At 43.5% G+C, this 23584-nt stretch overlaps 1 protein-coding gene across 16 annotated transcripts in view; it reads right to left on the bottom strand.

Moving 5' to 3' along the window:
• The window catches only part of TENM3 (teneurin transmembrane protein 3), a 1347981-nt gene that overhangs the window by 54305 nt on the left and 1270092 nt on the right, over positions 1-23584 (bottom strand). For 13 of the 16 annotated variants that reach the window (XM_069631455.1, XM_069631457.1, XM_069631459.1 and 10 more), the window contains 2 exons: positions 20944-21193; positions 17741-17761 (listed from right to left, as the gene is read on the bottom strand). In XM_069631455.1, the coding sequence (XP_069487556.1) occupies positions 17741-17761; positions 20944-21193 (271 nt within the window). The remainder of the gene's footprint in view (positions 1-17740; positions 17762-20943; positions 21194-23584) is intronic. The other 3 variants (XM_069631458.1, XM_069631460.1, XM_069631464.1) reach the window with 1 other exon arrangement.

Below are 23584 nucleotides of genomic sequence, written 5' to 3'. Positions count from 1 at the left end.
CTCCACTCAATTCAAGTTACTAGGAGCATAGTTGCCAAGATGACCCATTCCAATCTCTAGGTGCTTATGCAGTCCTGATTTTTTCTTTGCAATCTGGGACTTGTAGTTCCACTTTCCCCATTATAAAACTCGGACTACAAGTCCCAGAATGCAAAAAAAAAAACAGGACTGCATAAGCACCTACAGATTGGAATGGGCCATGTTTGGCAACAATGTAGGCGTATTGTTTTAAAAATCTGTTGTTGAATGATACGAGGGCATTTGGTATCACTCCAGCCGGCTGTACTCGCAATGTGTGGATGTGTGTTGTTAGTACAGACCAGCGTAACAAAAACGCTAGCGACTTTTCCATCCATTATAGCAAGCTGGTGCCTCTGCTGCATGAGCGAGGGAAAGTAAATAATACGAGTAGGGACTATTTTCGAACAGCGGATGGCACCGGAGCAACCTCTACTTCCGCAGTTATGATTCATGGCCTATTTCATAAGAGGCAGACGACGCCTGGAATTCCAATGAGGTCGTTTGAGTCCAGGGGACTCTCAGCTGGCCTTCTCTTGCAGGCAGCTGAAGAGATCCAAAGCAGTTTCGATCCTAATGAGTTTAATAAAAATACAACATTTCCTTTCAGCGATCACACGCAGCAGCTATGCGCCTGCCTTCTTTTTTCCGGTGGCACAGGGCCACCATCAGTGCACCGGCGTGGTTTCAGCAGTTAAATGCCTTCTTCAGTTGCTCACTCCTCTTTCATGATATCTAGCTTTTGAAGAGCAGGCCTTGCCTTACTTGCAGGCTCTACAATACACCAACATTTTGAGCAGCCACTCCAAGCAGTCACATTTCATCCAGTGTGAATCAATGTATGGTATCTAGCGAACCACAGGGAAAAGGAAGATGGCCTGCAAGCCAATTTATGAACGCAAAACGACCAAATACCTGAGAACACTACATGAGATGAACATCACCCCAAGCAACAATGTGAAGAGTAGTTGTAAATCGCACCCACCATATAAAGCAATAAGGGAGGCGCAGCTAAAATCATTAGGAGCAGCTGCGAGTAGATATTGCACATCTCAATTTAGGTCTCAAAACAAGTTACAGGCACACAGTCTCCACTGGATTAACATCTCGGTGATACATTTCAAGAATAGGTTAAAAAGAAAACAAGTACCCTTTTGTGTAGTACAATCAAAAATGCCCAACTGAATGCAATTGTGTCCATTTACAAACTTCAATACAAGGTAAAGAGTGAGTCCATCTGTGGTGAGGGGGCAGAGGGGGATAGCTCAGGGGCAACGCGTTTATCTTGGAAGCAAGACAACGCAGCACAACACAGGTTTGAATCCCGATCCTGTGCTTAGAAACCAATCTCTGGTATTAAGGGCGTAATAAAAGAACAATTATAATAATGCTAAATCGAGCAAATGGACAATTTGATAGCAGTGGACGCAAACCCAAGGTCATGATTCCTTGACTATCGTTGACCTCCGTACTTCACAAACGTATGCATTGAATATCGGCAGTTCAGGCCCCTCAAGGGTAGTCTCTGCAATACCAGAAAGTGAAGATGCTAACTAACTAGAGGATGCAGTGCTACAACACATCATGCGTGGTGGCATGGGCATCACCAGCCCCGACCAATCACCTACCCTCGCTGTAGCCACATGGCCGGCTCACCTTCTCTCTCACAGCAACAGCATGAATAGTGGCAACTGAGAGAAAATGAGCTTTGGGGGAGGCTTTGCTCGGGAATGAGCAGCCCCTGGGGTGCACCCCCACTATGTTCCTGCTCTTAATGGGTATGCGAGTATTTTTTGGAGGCATAAAGGTGAGTCAGTTGGTGGACTACTGTGACTGATGGCGTTCAGTGCTAGAAACAGATTGTATTCACCCGAGGCCCACTCTGCATACCACCACATTATTCTGTCATCTGAAACATGCAGGCACATTCTTCAGACATATCAAAAGCTGGAATAGTTATATATAATGCATTCTTACAAGGAGGTAGACTATGCTTGAATAAATAAGCGGCTTAGCAAACATAATTTGGGAAAAACATAGCCTGCTCCAAAAATAGTATGGAATTAGTTGGTCTTCTGTGTTGTTGTACTGCCAGAATACCTGGCCTAAACCCTACATGTGCAGACTGGTCACTGTTAGGTTAGATTTTCATAGAGGTAAGATTTACATAGCAATGATAAACCCAGAACATTTTGCTTTCACTGGTGGATTATTTTTCCTTATCCCTCTGAGTGGGAACCTTTTCCTACACTCACAGAATCTTTTACTCTTTTTATGGATGTCATTTTTGAGACTCACCATAATGTCTTTTAAAATGTATCCTCTTTGAAAACATATTGGCAATAAGTGCCTATTGAGGCTGGGCTGCCCTAGGGGCTCCCCTTTTAACTTTCATTGGCTAACCTTGTGATAACTACAGTTCCCAAGGGTAGAAACAATCTTTGGATGCCTTTTATATTTCATTAGGTGAGACCAGCACCCCCACCTTATGTGTAGAGCTAGGGAGATATCGAGTCCCCCCTTTCTCATTTAACATGTAACAGGACAAACTTACCTTTAATGGCTGGTGGCACTGAACCTTTTTCTTAATTTGGTGCACCTTTACCATGGGCTGCTTTCACAGCCCGGTAAAGGCACCCATAGGTGCCCATTTTACCAAAATGGCCCTGGTCTTTTTTCACAATTTTTTCCTTTGTGTGATTTTTATCTATAGAGGGAGTGTGGACTCCCCACCCAGGCTCCAGAGTGTCTATGAAGGCAGGAAGCGGGCAGTCCAAAACTCTGCTTTCCTTTGTCTTCCAGTCGAAGTGTGTGAATCTAGTTCAAACTGGGAGGCTGGCTGTCCTGAAAGGATTGGAAACACCCTAAGTTTGGATGTTGCAAGGCTGTTTGATAGGCTTTGTTCCGTTATAAAAGTCTAATCCAGGAAGCTGAGGAGGTAGTCGACCACTGAATCAAAACCGAAGAGGATGATGAAGAATTTGTAGCTTAAACTATGTCTAGCGACCGGAGAGCCTGCGGTGTAAGCAGAGCCTGCTGTTAACCTTCTTTCCAATCGACATGGGGACTCCGAAAATTATGACCCCGGCTCAGACCCTGGTGAGACCCACTAGACTCAAGAAGACCTGCACTTTGAGCCAACCTACATCGTGCTGCAACCTAGCCCAAAACCCTGGGACCTCGAGCCACTGTGCGGTGCATGGTCTTCCGAATTCGGAATCTTGCTGAAGCTTTGTGGGCATCTTGCTGGACCTCCAGAGACTTGAATTGAGTCAGAAAAGTCCCCTCACCTGAGTGCTGGACCTTGCAAACAATGAGAATTTCGACCAGCGATATTCTGTCGTCTTCTGTTCTCCTGAAAAAAGGTGCCACATCCAGCCATGTGGAAAACCTTGTCTAGAGCCTTCCATGTGAACCTTGCTGCAGAAGCCCTTCCAATTCACGGTTTTCTGTCTTCTTGATGAAGGAAGTCAACAAACAGGTTTTTGGCTGCAGATCCTGAAGTTCTCCTGCTGCAGAATCTTCTTTTGTGCTGAGGTACTGTGCCGGCTTGGGTATTTACTTACCTTAAGTCTCTTGTTATTCATGCGTAGTTTTGGGGTATTTTCTGTGATTAGGGGGTCTCTCGTCCAGTTCACCTAGGCCCACTGCTGGAATCCTCCTAGCGTGCCTTCTCTGAAGTTCCTGGACCCTGAAGTAACTCGGAAGTAAACTACTTGCTTGTTTAAACAGTCTTCCTCTGGAACTCTGAACTTTGCCTGCAACTGAGCCCTATTTTAGCCTGCCTACAGCTGGCTCCTAGAACACTAGGGTCCGTATTCTGCCTCTGAGAGAACTCATGTACTAGAATTGGGAAGGGATGGATACTTTAAGGGGTCTCCCTTGAAAAGTAAAACAAGTGTAGAAATGTTTACTTACTTGTGAATGAGTTACTTGGTAACTTTAAACTCTCAAGAGTGTATAGTTACAAAAGGTTATTACTTACCTTATATACGTTTTGCCACTCTGAAAGGTATATATAGGATGTAGTTACCTTGATTAAGCTCTGTGCCTTCTTAAACAAGTATTCTCAAAGTCTTACTTCCCTTAGAAACTGCTATGCCATTCTAACAGAAAGTATGCGAAGAGTTAACTTACTCACCTGTGAATTGGGTCTCCCTTTTTCCAAAAGTAATGCTGTTCGTTTCACTTTATTATTCCTGTTAGGATAATTGTATGAGTGTACCAATTGGGTCTTGCGTCCCCTGACTTGCTGTTAGCCTGTCCAGAATAAGGCTGCCTAGGTCATACTTACCTTTTAGGTTGCTGGTAGCTCCTTTATAAAGTGTATAGGTTTTACTTACCTTGTGTTAGCTGTGTGCCTTTCAAAAATAAGTTAACAAGTTATCGCTTTCCTTAGTCTGTGAACTGAAAAGCAACTGTAATTGAAGATTACACAAAAGGGTTTATTTACCTTAAGTATAACTGTTATCCCAAACCAGGTTATAGGTTTTTATTGTTCCTAGAATAAGCGCGTCACTAAAATAAAAAATACCATGGCCTATTATGAATAAAAAAAAGGCCCTGGGTAATTGTCTACAGGAAAACGAATGTACATTATGCCAGAAAAGTTCTTAAAGGAACAGTCAAACATCTGCATCGCGAAGGCTGATAAAAGATTAGGGATTATGTAGATGACCCAAACATTGTGAAGATGTGGCATTTAGACAATGCATGTATACGGCTAATGATGCCCATATTTATTTATTTATTTGCATTTTTAAAGCTCTCACACAGCCCGGGGGCATCGAGGGGCTGTTACCAGAATATGTCTTAGTTGCATATTTATAAAACGCTTAATACCCAGGGGTTTCTAAGCACGGACTCGGGGATCGAACCTGTGTTGCTTCGTGTCGTCTTGTTCCCAAGGCGAGCACGTTGCCGCCGAGCTATCCTCCCGGAAGTCTCAGTTTGTGGTGGGTGATACAGAAATGTGAATCGTTTTCAACGCCATGATTATAGTCCCAAATGTATATAGGGAATGGGGTAGCCTATTCATATTTCAATTCTGCAAAAGATAACACAGCAGAAACCCTTCGTTTTTTTTGTTTAGAAAAATTAAAAGAATGGCTCGCTGCAAGAAATCTACTTGATAATGAGAAGGTTATCATATTTGTCTCTTTCAGTCAAAACAATTACAACCTACATTAAAAACACCAATTTAACACAGAATACTTCAAATATTTTCCAAAACGTATAAAAAAGAGCCATGCCTTTCAAGCCGCCGGCCCCTGAGCAGAAAAGACCCCGGCAGTCTGTTCTTGCAACAGCCAAATACCTTTCTAAAGTCGTACCATTGGGAAGTGAACCACTTTCTTGAAAGTAAAAGGTTCAATGACCCCTGAGCGATGAAAGGGAAAGAGCCCTTTGAACATTATTAGCTGTCCATCGTGCCAAGATGTTAATAGAAGCAAGCATTCATTTAAAACAGATTGGTAAGATGCCAGCACTGTTCATGAAGGCGTCTCGAGAAGATGTCCAGCAATGTGCAGGATGAGGGGAAAAAAAGAAATGGCTAGAGGGCGCTCTGATCAGGAAAGCTCAGAGACTGCTTCAATCTGAAAGCCCAGAACATGTGCATTTATTTGGGCAGGGTGGCGAATCCAATCTCCTACCAGCAGCCCCTGAATACTAAGAAACCTGGGCAAAAAGTCAAACCTGCTGCCGTGAAAGCCAACTACATTCTATCTATACCTCCTCAGAACGGTTCCATGTAATAATGTCCCTGCAAAAAGGTCGCCATGCAAATAATTCACTGATAAATTGCAGTTTTTGCAGAGACATTATTACATGGAACATGTTTTCTTTCAAGGGTAGAGGGGGACACCACCGCAACCCCGGCTCCCTCCGCTCCCTGCGTCCCTATATATATGGTCACGTATACAATGTCAAGCACAAACTTTTCCCGGCAACATTATGTACAGCAACCATATTTATAGGGACATTACTACCAGATACCCTCAGAACAATGGACACCACCACCCGCCCACCCTTCAGACTTCATCCACTCCTCCTGACAGCACCCAACTTTCGACCTCAAGTATTGCCCTTTCTAACTCGATCAGTACTTTCTTTGGACAACTCTTGCTGCTCCTGGACACTCTCCCAACTATTCAAATCATGTCATCTCTTTCAAATAACCCTTGCAAACTGGCCAGCACACTGAAGACTCCCCACTTACTGCTAAATGATCACCCCATCCCTCCCTTTTTATAGTGATGGACATTGAAGCATCTTTTCCGATCAACGGCAAGCTTCTTGCAGAACTCACTCCCTTCTAAGCCATCTCCGAACGTCTAAACCCCTTCCCCAACCTCACAAGGCTAGATTCCCAGTATTTCTCATTTGGCTAGCTGCTCATGTGCAGAATCCCATCCTGGCCAAAAACATTATCAAAGCATCCCACACATGCCACCACTTGCATATCTCATTCATTCAATGAATTCCTTTGTTCTAGTCTCTTTCTCCTATATTCCAAACTAGTTGTTGACCTCTCTACAAGCAAGGCACTCATAGCCAACTCATAAGAACTCTCCAGTTGTCCCCACTCCATCCACCGGTGCAGGAGGGTTAAGATGGCTACTGTTGCCCTTGCCACACCTCCAGAAAATATCTAGGCTGGAGTACCGTCCTGGCCCAACAGGCCTTCACAGATACTCGTAGCCCGGTCTGTGGCACAGCCAACACACAGATGGGGTGGGCAGGGAATACAAAAAAGTGGAAATATTTTTCAAGTGGCCCTATGTTACACTTTGTTAGGGGGAATAAAAATGGTCCCAAACAGTGAATTTAAAGAGTTAAACACATTTGTGAGGAGGGAGGAATACCACAATGGAATCTGTAGTCAAATTCTTGACTTCAAATGAGGGAGTGGGAGAGATGGAAGCAAGAGGGCGGGTGCATGTGAGAGACGGTAATAAGAACAGGAAAACAGGGTAACCACACAACAAATGCCAATGGTGCAGCGGCCCACTGGTAAATCATCTGAGTTCCTGCAGGCCAATCCACCTCTGAAGGTATGGCCTGATTAGCTGTTGTGCCGATGAGAATGCAACAGTTATCACATTCTCCTATGGCCCTCTCCTCCATCTGACAATGCTCCATCCACCAGTTTAGGTGGAAATAGGCACTGTTCCCCCTGTATCTACAGAGCATCCTCCTGGCCAGAGCAGCACACCGGCTTAACAGACCCCCACAGATCCACCTGACCGAGTCTGTGGCCTTTCAAAGGTTCCCAGGAACTGCAATTCCTGTTACTCATACCCTGTCAATAGCTCCAGTTCCTGGGTAGTGGGATCCATCAGCAAGGGTCCCTGGGAACGGTTGTTCTCTAAACCAGGAACCAACATGGATATTTTGGGGATACTACTGCATCACTGAGGAATATCAAGCAAATGGAGATCCCTCCTCAACCACCCAATGGGAGGCTTATAGGATAGCAACCACACCAGCCCAGTTTCTGTTGGCTTCTTTTCCCCACATAGAAGAATGTGGAGTTCTGACAACTTACCACAATATGGCATGAATGTAGCAAAGATTACCCTACTTAATATCAGGAGAATCTGCCCCTCACTTTCAACTCCACTAAGACCCTCAATGTAACCTTGGTACTTAGACACATGGACTACTGTGCCAGCCTATCCTCTCCCTCTACTTGACAAGCCACTCATCTCTGCAATGAAAATATCCTCTACAATTTTCCCCACTCTGCTGCCACCTCCAAACACCACCTTCATGGCCTTTGGCTCTCAATGAAAAACCAATCACTTGTTACATTTCTATGGCTTGTCTTTCAGTCCTGGCATTGGCTTGCTTCCCTAGTTAACAAACACCCTCTCTGGCGACATGTGTGCTGGGGCACCTTCCATTCATCTTCACCTCATAATCTCTCTGTCACGCATCACCCCTGTTCTCCCTATAAATTCCACTCCTCCTCCCCCCTCACCTTCTCTGGAATTCCCTTCCCCGCATGCTAAAATGTGTACTATTATTCACTCCTTCAAGTCCTTACTTAAGATCCATCTCCTTAACCTAGCAGATATGCCCTCTACCTACTACAACATTAATCTTCTATTCTGACGTTTATGCTCCTTAATATGATATACAAGGACACCTGCCCATACTAATTTATGTCTTATGGGTTTGTCCTTTACCAGTTTCTAACATTCTCTCGATCACCCACTGGTCTACCACAACCTCCGTAGCTATATCGTGCCGCACAGGACTTTGGATCACCTGCATCCCGAGTAAACAAATAAAATGCCACCCTGTCTCCAATTCTGGTCAGAAACCCTTAAATATCTGTGGTTGACTTCTTCGCAAACATCATATACAAAAGATTCAAACATTGGTTCTACAAGCACCACTCCATGAACACTGCCTGCTTCCATGCCTCCAACTTCATTACACTCACAAGGGGAGCAACATCTCTTGAACAATGTGGCGGGTCAGAAGGAGGATGCAGACTCTTAGAGGCCATTTCAAAGCAGTCTTATTAAAGAATAGGAATGAGGCCCAACTTTCTTTATTTCTATGGGGTGTTCCCTACCTAACAAACTAACTAAGGTGCTTGTCAGTCGTCTGTCAATGTACCAAAGAATCTGTACACAGTCCACACTAATCCTAACTGGCCCTGTCACTTATTCTAATAACTAAAGACAGGAGAATGACTCCCTTCTCCTAGCCATTGCTTCTTGCAAACCTCTTCCTGGTTCTCCTTAATAGGTGATTTTGTGACGACTTTAATTAATTTGTGTAACTCTCAGGATTTTATTATACTTTTGTTCTTTCTCAACAGTTGGTCTCTTTCACCCAGTGCATGTATCTTGCTTCATATGAATGGTTTTGGAAGTCCTGTTGCCCTCCTTCCTTTTACAATAAAGGGCATTTTTTCAATTTTCCCAGGGTAGTTATATCCAGCCTTTGCAACGCTCCCTCACTCTGAGATTCTTCTCTTTTGTTTATGCCATAATATTCATTTTCTTTATAGTCTCTGACTTTAGACACCTATCTCACTCAATATTCCTCCTCAGGTGTTTGTCCTGTAGTTTTAATTTGATGGGTTTTGGGTTTGTCTCATTCCCAACATTCCATGTTCTTCGTTTCCATGTTATACCTTTGTCAACTTGACTGGGATGAGTGTGAGCAGTCCCGTAACTATTCCCCAGCAGCGTCAGAGGTCTCCCAGTTACCTTGTATTCTCAGGTATGTCATCACTGGGACCTCCGTTCACTCTGGGTTTATTCTGTTCCTCATTTTCTCGGCTGCTCAGTTTATTTCTACTTCCCGTACTCGGTACTCTCCTACTGAACGGACATCCAGCTCATTGGGTATCGGGACGCGAGGCGGTCTTGACCATGTAGTGATTTCATGTGTTGTTTTGTGGACCACGGTTCACCACGAAATCTTTGTGGTCACGCCACCACCATATGCTTCTCACTCTCTATGGCTTACAGGACGCGGCACGTCCATCACTCTGCTTTCGGTATCCGAGCAGTTACTCCCCTCTCAGGTACTACCTCACGGTGGGTCTTCCCTGGCTGACATTCTTGTCTCCCTCTCTCTGCCTGTTGTGGCGTCACTCTTTGCTCCATCCTCCTCATGCCAGTTAAATGGAGCTTTCCATTTAAAGTGACATGCTCCATTTCTTGTTGGCACTAGAAAATGGTCTTTCTCTTCACATAAGTCTCTGTATGGTATTCCCAAGGAGGTTATTTCGGGATGTTCTTTTGGGAGTTCTTCATAGGAACGCAAGTCCTTGTCCCCACAGGGGAGTCTCTCTCTGTGAGGTCCCACTTGCCTCGACCCCTACGGAGGGGGTTGCGAAGTGGGCTCACCTCCCTAGCCTCAGAAGGAGGGGGGCTTCCCTTGGGGAGAATTCTCGCAAATTGTTACAACATGCATTAAATGGTTGACCACGACATACTCCTACATAACACGTCAGTAGATATTTGTAAAATACAAACCACCACCAGTTGGCTTTATGACTTTTAAGAGAACAAATACAAAATGGTAAACATAGGGCGTACACCTTCAAGAATAAACACATTTTAATTGTTTTTCTAAAAGTCAAATGATCATGCGATTATTCTCCATATTGGTGGTATGAACTGTGACTATTCTGCCTCCCACTCTTGCTCTTTGAAATGGCTTTAACAGAAAAAACACTCTGGGAAGAAAGGACTGGTTTGAGAAATAATGAACTGGCTTCTCACTCTAGAACTTGGTCCCGAACACAAAAACGCCTGGTGTATGGCATAGAGGAAACCATTGTCTCGCAAGAAGCCAACTAAGCCTACTTGGGGCATCTTAAACATAATCTCTCCACTTGATATTGGTAATCATCTAGGCTGATGAATTCTAGAGTTGTACACCTCGCCAACAACTACTCGGATAGGCATAAGGAAACAATATTTTCGTAGTTTAGATGGGAGAAAACTAACGCAGATTGCTGGAATGTAAGCAGTTTGTGACAAAATGGAAATATTGAATAAAACAGACACAGATTATACAATCCAGTATTTAAGATTGCTCTGACCTGTGATTCTAGTGAAAGCTCGGCATCTGGGGCTGGGCACGGGCCCGATTGATGAGGCCAAATGTCTAGTGGGCAAAACCTTTCTCCAGCATTACATTTCAGTTTGTGTTCCCTTAAAGCATCCACCTCAACCGTACAAAGAATGAACTTGTATGGACCAATGGCCGAGTTTTCTTGCATCTTGACCAACATTTGTGTTTTATCTATATGGTTCAGAGGTGCAATCCCATCTGACTGTGTGAGTTACACAATTGGCAAAATATATATATGGGGTACAAAATGGTACAACATTGCATATCCCTGTTGAACACCAACAGGCGGATTCACAAAAATATGACTGGAATGTTGGGAGTGCTACAGCCAGCATATGATCTTTCAAGAACGCTTTTATCCACTTCAGCTAGATAACAGAAGGGCTGTCACCCAATACACCAGGGAACTGGGAAGAATGTCCCAGTCCCTTTTTAATCATTGTACTCACAGTATATCCTCTAGTCCTATCCTACTTCTGGACTGTTAATGTTTTGCACAGGGTCACTCTGAATTATTGTTCCTGACGAAGGCATACAATTAATCTTTCTCGTCGAAACCTTCACTGCTCCCAGGTGGCTGTAGCATCCACCATCTTGCATGCAAGCCAGACATTGACCATGCAAGACATTTAGTCCTAGCTTACTGACTTGTCTAGGAATGTTTGATTTATCAACAATTCTATTGATGTGTTCATGGATTTGTATAACAGAAGTTTAGATTAGATGAGCTATGTAAGAAAGCTATATGACCTTGGAGGCCAGGGATTGAGCCATGGCCCACAGTTGATTCAGGCAACTTTTTGCACACATTCCGTCTTTCTGCAACATGTGAATATATTGTTTTTTCACTTTATGACGTATTGTCTATATTGAACTGTGTCTCTTTTGTTGTATTGTTGAATACATGTTTTCGCATGGTAGCACTCTTATTTTGTACAGTAATAAAACAAATTGTTTTACTGATCAAATGATGCACCTAGTTGATTTGAACAAGTTGCCGCATTAAATGTTACTGATTCAATGAAGTATACATTGAATACATTTGAGTTTGCCTTCTGAATTATCCATTTAGTGGTATTAATGCAACTATTTACTTACAAATATAGTACTTAGGCAATTCTGATGGGGACATTTCCTCGTATTGTTTTATCGGCTTCCATGCTGATCTCTTGATTGCTATGTTTGGCAGCCTACTCATTAGAATTAAGTAGTCAATGGTATGAAATGCCGCAGTCAGATGTAGCAAAAAAACAGAGCCGACATTGCCCTTGCGCGCTAGCTCTTTCACATAACCTAACATGGACTTGACCCCTGAATCAGTACAATGATGAGCTGCAAAGCTAGCTTGATGGGGGCCCAGGATGTCATGGCTTATGATTTAACTTTTGGACTGGTTTAGCAGTACTCGTTCTAGTAGTTTGGATAGTGGGAATGTTAGCTATTCATTTACAATTCAAGATTTACCGGCTAGCTTGCTTTTTTGTTTTTTGTTAAATGGACTGGATGACTATTTAATGCTTGACTGAGGTGGCTAGAGTTGCTGTACTCCAAAAAAGTTTATTACATTTAGGAAGTGAAGGCAGATTGATGATACTACAGCAATTACTTTAAATATTGCTGCTGGGCAAGTGGTGAAGGGGAGAGACTAAGGCATGCTATTGAGCATGAGGGACGTGACCTCCACCATGCTGGTCGCTTTGGAGGCCTCTAACATTGGATATTCAATGTATCCTCCTGTACTGGATAGATATGACTGCATGCTATTTTTCATAGAAATCTATTTATGGATTTTATGAAATTATTGGGTGAAAAAGTCAATACAATATTTTAAAGCTGTGATGCCAAGATATCTATCTCATTTACTAGGGGATCCTGAAGCACTTAAAAAAATGCAAAACTGCTTTCAGTGTGCTAAGAGATTTCAGTTCTCATTATTACAAATATTTTATATATCCTTTAAATTCTGAATGCATCCAGATAAATATGCGCTCTCACAGGTTCCTAGGACTTCCTCCATTTAAGTTCCACAGGTTCTTTGCTTACATCATGCTACAGCCACAGATTCCTTTTTCCAGAAACCCTTTTTCTGGACTAACATTGTTACATGCAGTCCTGTCCCATGTTTGGCATATGTGTAGGGAGTCCCCCTTTAGAAATAGTAGGGCAATGGTGTAAACTACCCTCCGATGAACCCCCTTCTACTATGTTCTGCATGAGTGGACAAACTATTTACACGTGTGTGAGCTTAAAGGAAGGTTTGAATATCACTTACCATCTATGGTACCTTGCAACTTGCAAGAGGTTGCAATAGGTGTGATTTACAATAGGAGTTGCAAATTGAAGCATGCATTCTGTTCATTGCAACCTAGCACTTTGCATTTATGAAGCCTGCCACTTTCAGTAGCACTGGTTTTGCATTAGCATCAATCTTCTGTAGACATGGTCCAAGTTAATTTGTTTGTTTGTTTATTTTATTTATATAGCGCTCCAGACCCGGGAGTAAATGGGCGCTTAAGGAAAGGTTACACATATACAAAATACACATTACAAATATACAATATATATATAGCGTATGCAGTTCTACATCTAGAGTTAATATACAATAATAGCGCGTACAATTAAACATTAGAATGGTATGTACAGTAGATATAATAGACAGGGTCTTAGACCCGCTCGGGATTAGTTTTATCCAATAGCCAACCAATGGCTAGTTTCCTGAACTGTTGGAATGATTCGGTAGATTTGATATTCAATGGTAAAGTATTCCAGAGTTGAGGGGCGAGGACCATGAAGCTAGAGCCGGCGGCTCTTTTAAAGGAGAATCTGGGCGCCATGCTTTGAAGGTGAGGCAGAGAATTTTTAAGTCAATTTTTTGTTGAATGGAGAGCCATTGACAAGAAATTCTGATGGGGAGATGTGCTCTCTCCTGGGAATGTTTAGTGCTGCTCGCAGCGCATTGTTTTGGAGAACCTGAAGTTTATTGATTATACCTTGGTTGGTGCCTAGATACAGGCTGTTGCAATAGTCAAGCTTGGATTGTATAAGAGCCCTAGCCAGTGTGAGGCAGCTGTTAGTGGATAGAAATGGTCTGCAGGCTCTAATTAGTTTCCCAGTGTAGGCTGTTGTTGAGGCGGTCATGTTGACTTGTTTAGCAAGGTTGGAGTTGGCATCAAGGTAGAACCCTAGGGTTTTCACATGTTTGACGATGGGGATGGTGTTACCATCGATGATGATGTTGGTGTAGTCAGGGCTGAGTTTCTGTAGGTTGTTGGGTGATCCGACTAGGAGGAGCTTTGAATGATGGAGAAGATTTTGTTGACCCTGGTGACGTCAACAGTGTAGTTGCCAGTGATGGTGAGGAGTATCTGGGTGTCATCTGCGTAGTTGGTGTAGGTGACACCCAGATGGTCCAGCCTGTCAAAGAGAGGTTTTGTAAAGATATTGTAAAGGTTGGGGGAGACACAAGATCCTTGTGGGACACCGCAAGTGATGGGAATGGGGTCTGCTGCAGCAGCAGGTGAAAAGACCCTCATGGTTCGGTTGGCTAAGAAGGATTGTATCCACATGACGCCTGAAGAGGAGAAGTGAGCCGCAGAAGAGAGGTGATTGCATAGTATTTTATGGTCGACTAGGTCGAAGGATGCTGAAAGGTCTAGAAGGAGCAGGATGGCCGCTTTACCTATGTCTTTGATGTCATCGATCTGAATTTTGCAGTCAACAAGAGCAGTTTCTGTTCCATGTTGAGGTCGAAAGCCAGACTGACGCAGCCCTAACAATTGATTGGACTCCAAGTAATCCTGAATGTGCAAGTAGGCGACTATCAAGGATTTGTAGCAGGAAGGGGACCGTAGTGATAGGCCTGTAATTAGTTGGAATGGCTGGGTCTAGGATTGTTTTTTTTAGGAGAGGGAGAACCCATGACTGTTTCAGATGGTTGGGTATAGAGTTAATAGAGAAGGCTAGGTTTATATGTTTGGAGATGAATGGTGATAGGTCCCTCGCTGCATCTTTGATGATCTGGGCAGGGCATCTGTCCGCTTTGCAATTAGAAGGTTTGAGGGAAGCTATCAGTTTTTGGACTTCCGTTATAGTAACCTTTTTGAAAGTGAAGCCTGAGGTAATATTGGTGGGGGTGGTTATGCTAGGGGTGGAGGAGTTACTGTTGGAGATTTGTAGTCGTTTGGCCTCAATTTTAGTTTGTAGGCCTGTGATTTTGTTGGTGAGGGCATTTTGGATGCTAGTGCACCAGGGTTTGTCTTTCACACAGGTGTCTGTAGGTGGGTTGGGGTTTTCTAATTCCCACTAAATGGTGAAGAGTTCTTTAGCAGAGGAGGCTGCCTTGTCTATTCTCATGTTGTAAGCTTCCTTCTTGGTACGGATGATCTCTTTTTTGTAGTGGGAGGATATGGTCATGAGATTGGTTTTATTTTTAGCCGATGGGGTTGTTTTCCATATGGTTTCCAATTTGGCTTTCTCTTTCCTGAGAGTTTTGAGTTCAGGAGTGTACCAAGAATTCAGGTGCGCTCTAGGTTTGCCTTTACATAGCTTTAGTGGGGCCACGGCGTCAATGGCGTTAGTCATAGCATCATTGTAGGTGCTGACTAGGAGGTTAAGGTCAGCAGTTGCTGGAAGCGAATTTAGGATGGGGAGAACCAGAGGTGTGAGGTTGTCTGCCGTAATGTTGCGCTTGTTTCTGGTAAGGCATGCTGGCGCGTGGGTGCATTGTTTGAGATTGGGGTTATTAGTGCGGATATCAAATGGTATGAGGAGATGGTCTGTCCATACAAGAGGTTGGGGGGCTTTGCAGGTGATGTTGCAGTTGTGGGCTACGACCAAGTCAGTGGTTCTGTCTTTCTGGTGGGTACGGTAGTGTGTTGACTTGAGTATAGTTGTGCTCCGATAGGGCACTGGCGAGAGAAGAGGCAGGAGTATCATTGGAGTCGTTGTAACCTAGATTGAAGTCTCCTAAAATGATGTTTTGTGAAAGAGGTTTGGAGTTTTCAGCTATTAGAGAGGTGATGTCTTCCTCGAAGGTGCCTGTGGGACCTGGGGGTCTATATATTAGGTGCAGGGTGATTGTGCTCTTAGGGGTAGTTCGTATTTTGATGGTAAGATGTTCGCATGATTCTAATGGAAGGGAGGTGATAGATCTGATGTCGAGTGAGGATTTGAAGATGAATGCAACACCTCCTCCTCGAGCGTTGGGTCTATCTGCTCTAAGGATAGAGTAGTTATTGAGAATAGCAAGGGTTAGGTAGGGACCTTCCGCCTCATGTAACCATGTTTCAGTGGTGGCAAGGAGGTCAAGGTCTGCTGAGAGGATATCAGCGATTTCTGTGGGATGGGCCACAAGGGATCTGACATTGAGTAGGGCTCCTTTTAGAAATGTAGTGTTAGTGCTATTTTTATTAATAGCCTTAGACAAAGGTATTACAGGCGTCTTCGTAGGTATGGTGATGGTGTGCAGTCTAGCGACAAGTCTGTTATTGCGGGTAGAGAGATCGGGGTTGGCTGTGGACCTGTGTTCTAGTGGTTTGGGCTGGTTGGTGCTGGAATCAGTGTAGTTTTTATCAAAAGTGCTGGGAATGTTGGGTGGGTTGTTAGCTGGAATGATAACTGATGCAACGCTGAGTTCTGCAGTGTGATGTCTGTGGACAGAATGGGGGAAAGGTGATAGGGTAGGCAGGAAAGGTGTGGGACAGGGGATAGGGTTGTGTCTTGGGCAGCCGAGTTTGGCAAGTCCGTTGCTAAATGATATGTAGCTATTTCCGCTGCATGGTGTATTGTTGTTCAGGACACAGAAAGGGAACATGATGAAGATGACCCAGGGGAGCATCATTGTGAGTACAGGGTGATCTGGGCTGTTCAGCTAAGGAAGATGACTTCTTTAGGGCGCTGTGGACTAGGTGCTGGCAGGTAGGTACAGTGGGACTCATAGGGACTCATTTGTTAATCTGTTCTTTTCTAACTTGTACGCGATTACAAAAGGAGGAGTTGTGATGTATTTTTCAAGTTTAGAACATGATTTAGTAAATAAAACAACTGTTCAGATTCATTTTCAGGTATGTACGCTGTTTCGTTGAATACTAAATATGCAATTCGGTTTACCTGCAATACAAAGTTCCTTACTTTAGCACACATTGGCCCACATCTTTTCTCGCCCATGTATTGGAAATAAATCTCCAGATTCACAACCAGCTGCCCTCTCCCATTTCCCCAATATCCCCCCACCCCCACTCCCTCATCTACTCAGTGGGTTAAACCCCTGATGCCAGCTGGAGCGTTAGATCAGTTGCCCTTCTAGATTCCTAGCACTGGGACACCTCCCCAGGATCCCAGCATCTTTCCCACGCAAAATGCCTCCAAAACCTTTCTTAAGCAGCACCTCCATTGGCTTGAAGGATACCAGGAAACTATCAAAGCCCCTTGAGGGCTAGTAAAGCTCAGTGTGCTACCAGTGTGCGCCCGACGCCAAAACTGCAATGCTCCTTCCATCCATGAGGCGCTAATGTACTGTCCCACACTTCTCCCGTCCCAGTCAATGATTTCACTTTCCGATATTGTTTGTACTAGCAAATTGAACTCATCCTGCACCAAAATCTACTTTCAGCATTAAGGAACGTTGACAAATAGATTTTTGTTTACAAAAAAGAGTATTGAGAAGAGTGAATTCTATACAAATGACAAACTACGACCTTTGGGTGTTACAATGCTAATACTGTTCACTCACCAAGTAGTTGGAATTCATAACAGGAACTTAACTATGATCATTCTAGATGCATTGAAGTATGAGAAACTGTATTACCCATCACACAAGTGGGCAAGCCCGTTTCAAACCCAATCACCTTGCTAGTAGCTAAAAGAGCAAATTGTTATGTTACCCTGGACAAACTTCTCTCCAGATGATACTACAGCTCCCCCCCCGGACCTCCACCCCACCTCCTTTCTGCTCCATCCATTGCCTCATTCAGGTCATACCCATGAAAATCTTGCCTTACAGCCAGAAAGAATGCAGACACCGAACATTTCCATAAAAGCATGAAGAAATGGTGTGTGCTAAAGATTCAGCGTAACAGTCAGTCTACCACATAAGATCCATATGGAAATTGCTTACCTATGCCTAAAATCTTTATTTCTTGATGGAAGCAAGTAAAGAAAAAAAAGGCAAGAAAAGGTAGAGTTAGTAATGAAAGAAAGCATTAATAAGCATGCACATGCATATATAAAGAAGCCTAGAAAAGTATTTGGCCAGATAAAATTGCACACATTGCTAAATTCTCCATATATGATTCCATCTGATCTTGAGTGCAATGAAGGACTTTTGAAGCGACGCAGCCAACAGAAATAGCCAACGTCTCCCTCTTCATATGCAATGGAAACATACATGCATATGAGTGTTACATAGGAAATGGTCTAGGTGGTTTGAAGTGGATCACCTAAGTGAGGGGCCTAGAACCTGTGGATCTCCAGGTGTGCTCAACTATTCAGGATACCTTAGCATTGACTATGCTGGGAGTTGTAGTCCACAACATCTGGTGAGGCAAGGGTTATGGGTCCCAGGCCTAAGCTGAAGATAAGTGACATTCAAGGCAACACACCCACTGCATTTGCCCCATACAGCTCTGTGCTGACTTGCTTCACTGTCCACTCTGTATCCAGCTTTTCATGCACGTAGGTGCACGGGGGACTGGGAGGACTCCACAGCCATAGACTGGAGACGGGAGGCAGCATGCCTGAGGAAACAGACTGATGAACACATGGAAGTTGGTGCATAGAAAGAAGGGCAGATGTACATTGCGAGACTGTGGCTAATGATGAAAAGGGAAAATTATTATTGAAAAATGATAATGATGAAAAGGGAAACATATTATGGGAAAATGACAATGTGCCTGGAAGGTGGAGTGTGCAGAAAGAAGACAGGAAAGGAGGAAGTGGCAGGAAGGGGATTCACCTGATGATGGCAAGTAGATGAAGTGATGTTGTTTCATCAAAGAAAATTACATCGAGAACATTTATGTCGCAGAAATGATCACATAGCGTTCAAAAAGTATGTATATTTTTAGGGATAGGTGGTATAGGGGTTAAGAGTAGGGAAGAGGGCAGGTAAGGCATATGGGGAACCTGCATTTAAATAAGAAACAAAAAATGGCACAAGGTAATTTCAGCAAAGTAAATTACCATGAGGTTATTTTCTTCACTGAAACAGAACCAATGGAACGCAATGAGAGGTGCCATGACTTGAGCGGCTGAGTAAATTGAAGTTAGAAATAGTGGGAAGTGTATCAGAGGCTCTAGGCAATCTGAAGGAGGGAGTCGGTTCAAAACGGGCGTATGAGTGAGATGTAGTATGACTGCAGATGGAGTGGCCAAGCACAGTGCTGCTCTTCAAGACTACAGGGATAGGTGTGGATTATGAAATGCACCTGCAATCATATCCATTCGGCAAGGTGCGTTCATGCAAACAGCAGGCCATGGTCCCGCTGGATCCAATTACTGCTTTGCTCATTTGCAACAATGTCCGTTGCTCTACCCTACCCTCGAGAATATGGTGGTTCCAGCAATGCGCTAAACAGCTCAGCTTTTAGGAGTCCCAGCCGTCACCAGCACTTGAAAGCTTAAGATTATTTTCCATTTGGTGCTCAATCGACCTTATCCGGCTGAACGATTGGAGAATTTTGAAAAAGCAAAGTCCCAAACAGGGGAAGGACAGTGACGCATGCAGGGAAAATGTATCCGAACAGAACACTTGGTGTATCACTGTGTACGTCTACATCAGCTGGTCTGTACAACTAGACTGAACTCTCTCATGGTAGCCATCAACGTACAAAACAGAACCACAATGTATAAAAAGACCTTTGAAGCCCAAACAATGAGTCTGCTTTCGTCTCCAAGGTAGGGTCCACATGGGAATGCTCGTTTATATCACATGCAGCCGACTCTTCCGAATGATCGCACTATGTACTTGCACTGTTCTGCACTCTCAAAACCACAGAGCCACCTGATGCGGATTCTATTCTCAAGAGCATCATCAAATAGGCACCGGAGTCATAATGTCATATTGGCAACACCAGCCTCCATTTTGATGTTATATGATGGGACCATCGAGTTCTAGAAAAACCTGTGAAAACATGCCTTTTTCATTGCTGCCTTGACAACATTTATTGTTATATGCCTATAATCACATTGCTTCGTTTTTTCATGCATTCTGCAAAACTAACAACTACGACACATTAAATATATTGGGCTATAGAATTATTTTTCACATAGAAAATAAATGGAAACTGCTCATAATTCCAATTGACTGGATGTCCAATTAAGACTTTCACTGACTTGCTACTGCACTGACAGGTGTGCCTTCAGGGAAGCCATGGTTGATTTAAGAAAGAATACGATTTCTTGTAAACACAATTTCTAAAAGTAGAGCTATGCCATGCGCCCCATTTTAATCTGAATGGAGTGGAGTACCATTTTTATGGGTACATTTAAGTCGTCTTCTGTACAAAACAAGCCATTTTGTTTGTATCCCGGGCTGCTGCTCTTTGATACACCATCACTCTAAAACCATTGTCATTTCCACTGATAAATGAGGAATTGGCATTTTCTTTGATATTCCATCAATCCAAAATGTGTCCCCCCCCCCGAACTCAGCACTCCTGCTGTGTATGTCCTGTCTCTGTTATATTATGTCTTAGTAAATACATACGTATACCCCGCCCCTTTTAAATTGAAATGTTAATGATTAATGAATATGTATTCATGCAAGGCTTTCTTATTTCTCAATAGTTAAATATTGTTACCTCTTCATACTCAAAATTGATGCAATATATAAGAACGTGTTTTTGTTACGCCTTGTAAGATTTGATTTAAATAAAAACCTTAAACACAAAATGTGTTTTTCTAAGCAAAGGTGGACCCAAAACATATATGCTACAAATGTCATAACAATATCAGGGAAAATAGTTATTAGAACCAGTATTGGAACGTCCACATGGACTGTGTATCTGGCAGCACTTTAACTGATAATGGTGTACAGTGCTTTGTGGGATAGTGTTGGACACACTCAGAGTATGATTTCAAACAATATCCCAGAGTATCCAGCTTGAAAGAACCACTTATGGCTACAGAATGTAAAAATACCACTGTGAAGGTGGAGGCTCAAGTGTGAGGGGGTGCGCCAGAGGTGGATGAAAGAGGAGTTTGGAAAAGGCATCTGCATATCAGAAAAGTGGCAAAACTCTCAGTGTTGGAATGGTCAATAGGTGACATTGTAACACAATAAGAAATGGGTTACTTTCACGAAATGATCCACAGACCTACCTAAGCTCCAGAACACTGGTTACATTTCCAGATGGGAATATCCGCCGAACAAAGTTGAAGTCGCCAACGTATAGGCTTCCATCTATTCCACAGGCCAGGGCCACAGGGGCAAGCAGCTTATTTCCATCAGCCTGACCATTGCAACTTGGGCACGAGATGCTACGCCTTCGGCCATTTCCCATAATGCTACTGATCACTGGGGGCTGCTGAGATATAAATTGGTTTTCCCCATTTCCTTTGTAGAGGATCCCTGGTGATGAGAACAATTGTATTAGTGTTTTCATAAATACCATGACTTCTTTACAGGCTTTGTCACTGACACACTGAAACAACACCAGACACGGCAGTACATGTCATACACAGAAGGGCTCATAAGTTTGGCAGTGCAGGAAAAAAGTGGTGGTAATTCCATCCCCGCCACTTTACCCGCACTGGATTGGCTGGAGGTAAGTCAGGCCCCCCACCGGCAAATAGCCGGTATTACCGGCACCGGTATGGACTCCATGGAATGGTTAATTACTTACTGTTGCCGGCACGTGTAATATGCCGGAAATTCCAACATATCAGGTGCCGGTAATGGTAATAACGCTTGGTGGTATCCAGACAGATTTACTGGCAGGATAGCATCAAACTAATAATGAGGGCAGTGTCTTTATTATGTATTTGCAACCACTTTACATGAAGAATAAATGAAAGAATTTCAGTTGAGGCAGAAATCACAAAGAAAGAATGACCAAAGGGATATGCCTCAATGCTGCCCCACCACCACACACTTTTCTCAAAACGGGTCTCCCTGAACAATCCCAGACAACTTGGAATTCTTGGGTAAGTATCTGGTCAGGATGTTTCGCCAATATCAAAAAGTCTCTTAAGTAGGTGTTTTCCTGCCGCCCAGCAAGTGGTCAGACACTGTTGTGGAACAATCTGCTGAATTCAATCTTCAGCATTTGTGATGAGTTTTCCCACCACCCGAAACACTTTGTGGTTAGCCTCTATGTGACTCTTCCTGAGATCTCCTTTCAAAGTGCCCGAGTTAAGTTGCCAAGTCGATTGGTTCTTCCAAATATTGGATTTTCATTAGGCAATTGTTCAGTGTTTCTTCCTGGCGTATCTCAAGCACTTGTTGTAGACCAACCATTTGTTCAAGCAGATCCGACTGTCACATGAAGAACACCTCCCTACCAGGATCTCCCTATCCACCTCACCTCTTGAGGAAGCTGTCTTGACAGGCATTCTCCCTCTTGTTTTAGGAGTTTGAACCTACAGTCGGCACACTGAATCTGGCTCTCCTCCTGTCTTGTAGGTAGCTCACACAAGCCCTCAGACCGGTCCCTATGCTTAGAGTCTACCCCTTCAACTACATTCCCACTCACTCCTAGGCAACTGATGAGAGCTGATGCTTCTCTCTTCTCCTTCCGAAAAAAGCTCAAAACTACCCTTTTCAACTAACCCCATTCTCACGTGTCTTTATGCTGATCTTGCATGTCTGTAAAAAAAAGTATATCTCGTCCAATGTAACCGCACGGACATGAATTGTATGTAACCAATATAAGCAACACTGTAACTAGCGCCACGATGCCTTTGGTCTGATGTGCGCTTAACAAATTGAATAAATAAATAAATCTAAAATTCCTGATGTTTTCAGTGACAGAACTGTGTCATCAATGCATGACTCGGTGTATCCGCACAACCCGTACTGTTCCGTGTTCATCACCCACCTCATGTTTGAGAAGCTGCTCCTACAATAGGCGTTCTCTTTACAAAGCTGCTCTGCTGCCTTCAGGCAGGTGCGCGCCATAAACTCCCTAAAACATCGAAGGCCCAAAACGGATGCATCAGGGATGCGCGCACCATGCTCCCATCCCCCGCATGATATCATTCACCACAATCATGCATCATCATTTTGCTGAGGGAGCCGAGTTCTATAATTTTCATCAGAGGGATCCTCGAAGTCAGCGCTCGGCACAATTGTGCCTGATTTATTCTGTCATTATTTGGAAAAATTGCTCCCTCGCTGGCTCGTTCTCCTCTATTATCATGGGAAGGAAAGATGAACATTAGAATATTTATAACAGTGTTTCAGGGTGCCGGTGCAAACACCTGTCACCGACTGGAACACATTTCTCTAGCTCATCCACCTTGTCGTTTCAATGAACCACTTCATTTATTCAATTAGACACACGCCACTTGGAGAAGTCCCCTACTTGCCCCGCTCTACTTCCTTGGCTACTCTGCTCGCGCACATAATTTAACGCCACAATAAATTCACTTTGTGGATCAAGGCCGGCCCAGACATGGCGAGCACTATGCATATACACAAGCATCATTATTTTGCCATTTCTATATTCTCGGAATTGACCTGCTGTCTCGCTGAGTTTTTTCTCACTAATTTGTACATCAATTAAAGCCACAATGCAGGAGCCTAAATACATTCCAACAGCACAACCCATCTATTTAATTTTAAATCAAGGGCAAAGATCATTACCAGTTTATGCATATACATATTTTAAAACTATGTATTTGCAGATTGTCTGATCCTATCGAGAATCTTTCACACATTCTAAAATCTAGCCAAATCTTCCAGGCCTCCGTTTAGGAAGTAAGATCAATCTGTGTCCTCATTGCAAGTTGGACAGCACTA

This window comes from Ambystoma mexicanum, chromosome 6q, assembly GCF_040938575.1.
Source record: "Ambystoma mexicanum isolate Mex_15411 chromosome 6q, UKY_AmexF1_1, whole genome shotgun sequence".
Taxonomy (NCBI): domain Eukaryota; kingdom Metazoa; phylum Chordata; class Amphibia; order Caudata; family Ambystomatidae; genus Ambystoma; species Ambystoma mexicanum.
This window is presented reverse-complemented; position numbering and strand designations above follow the sequence as displayed.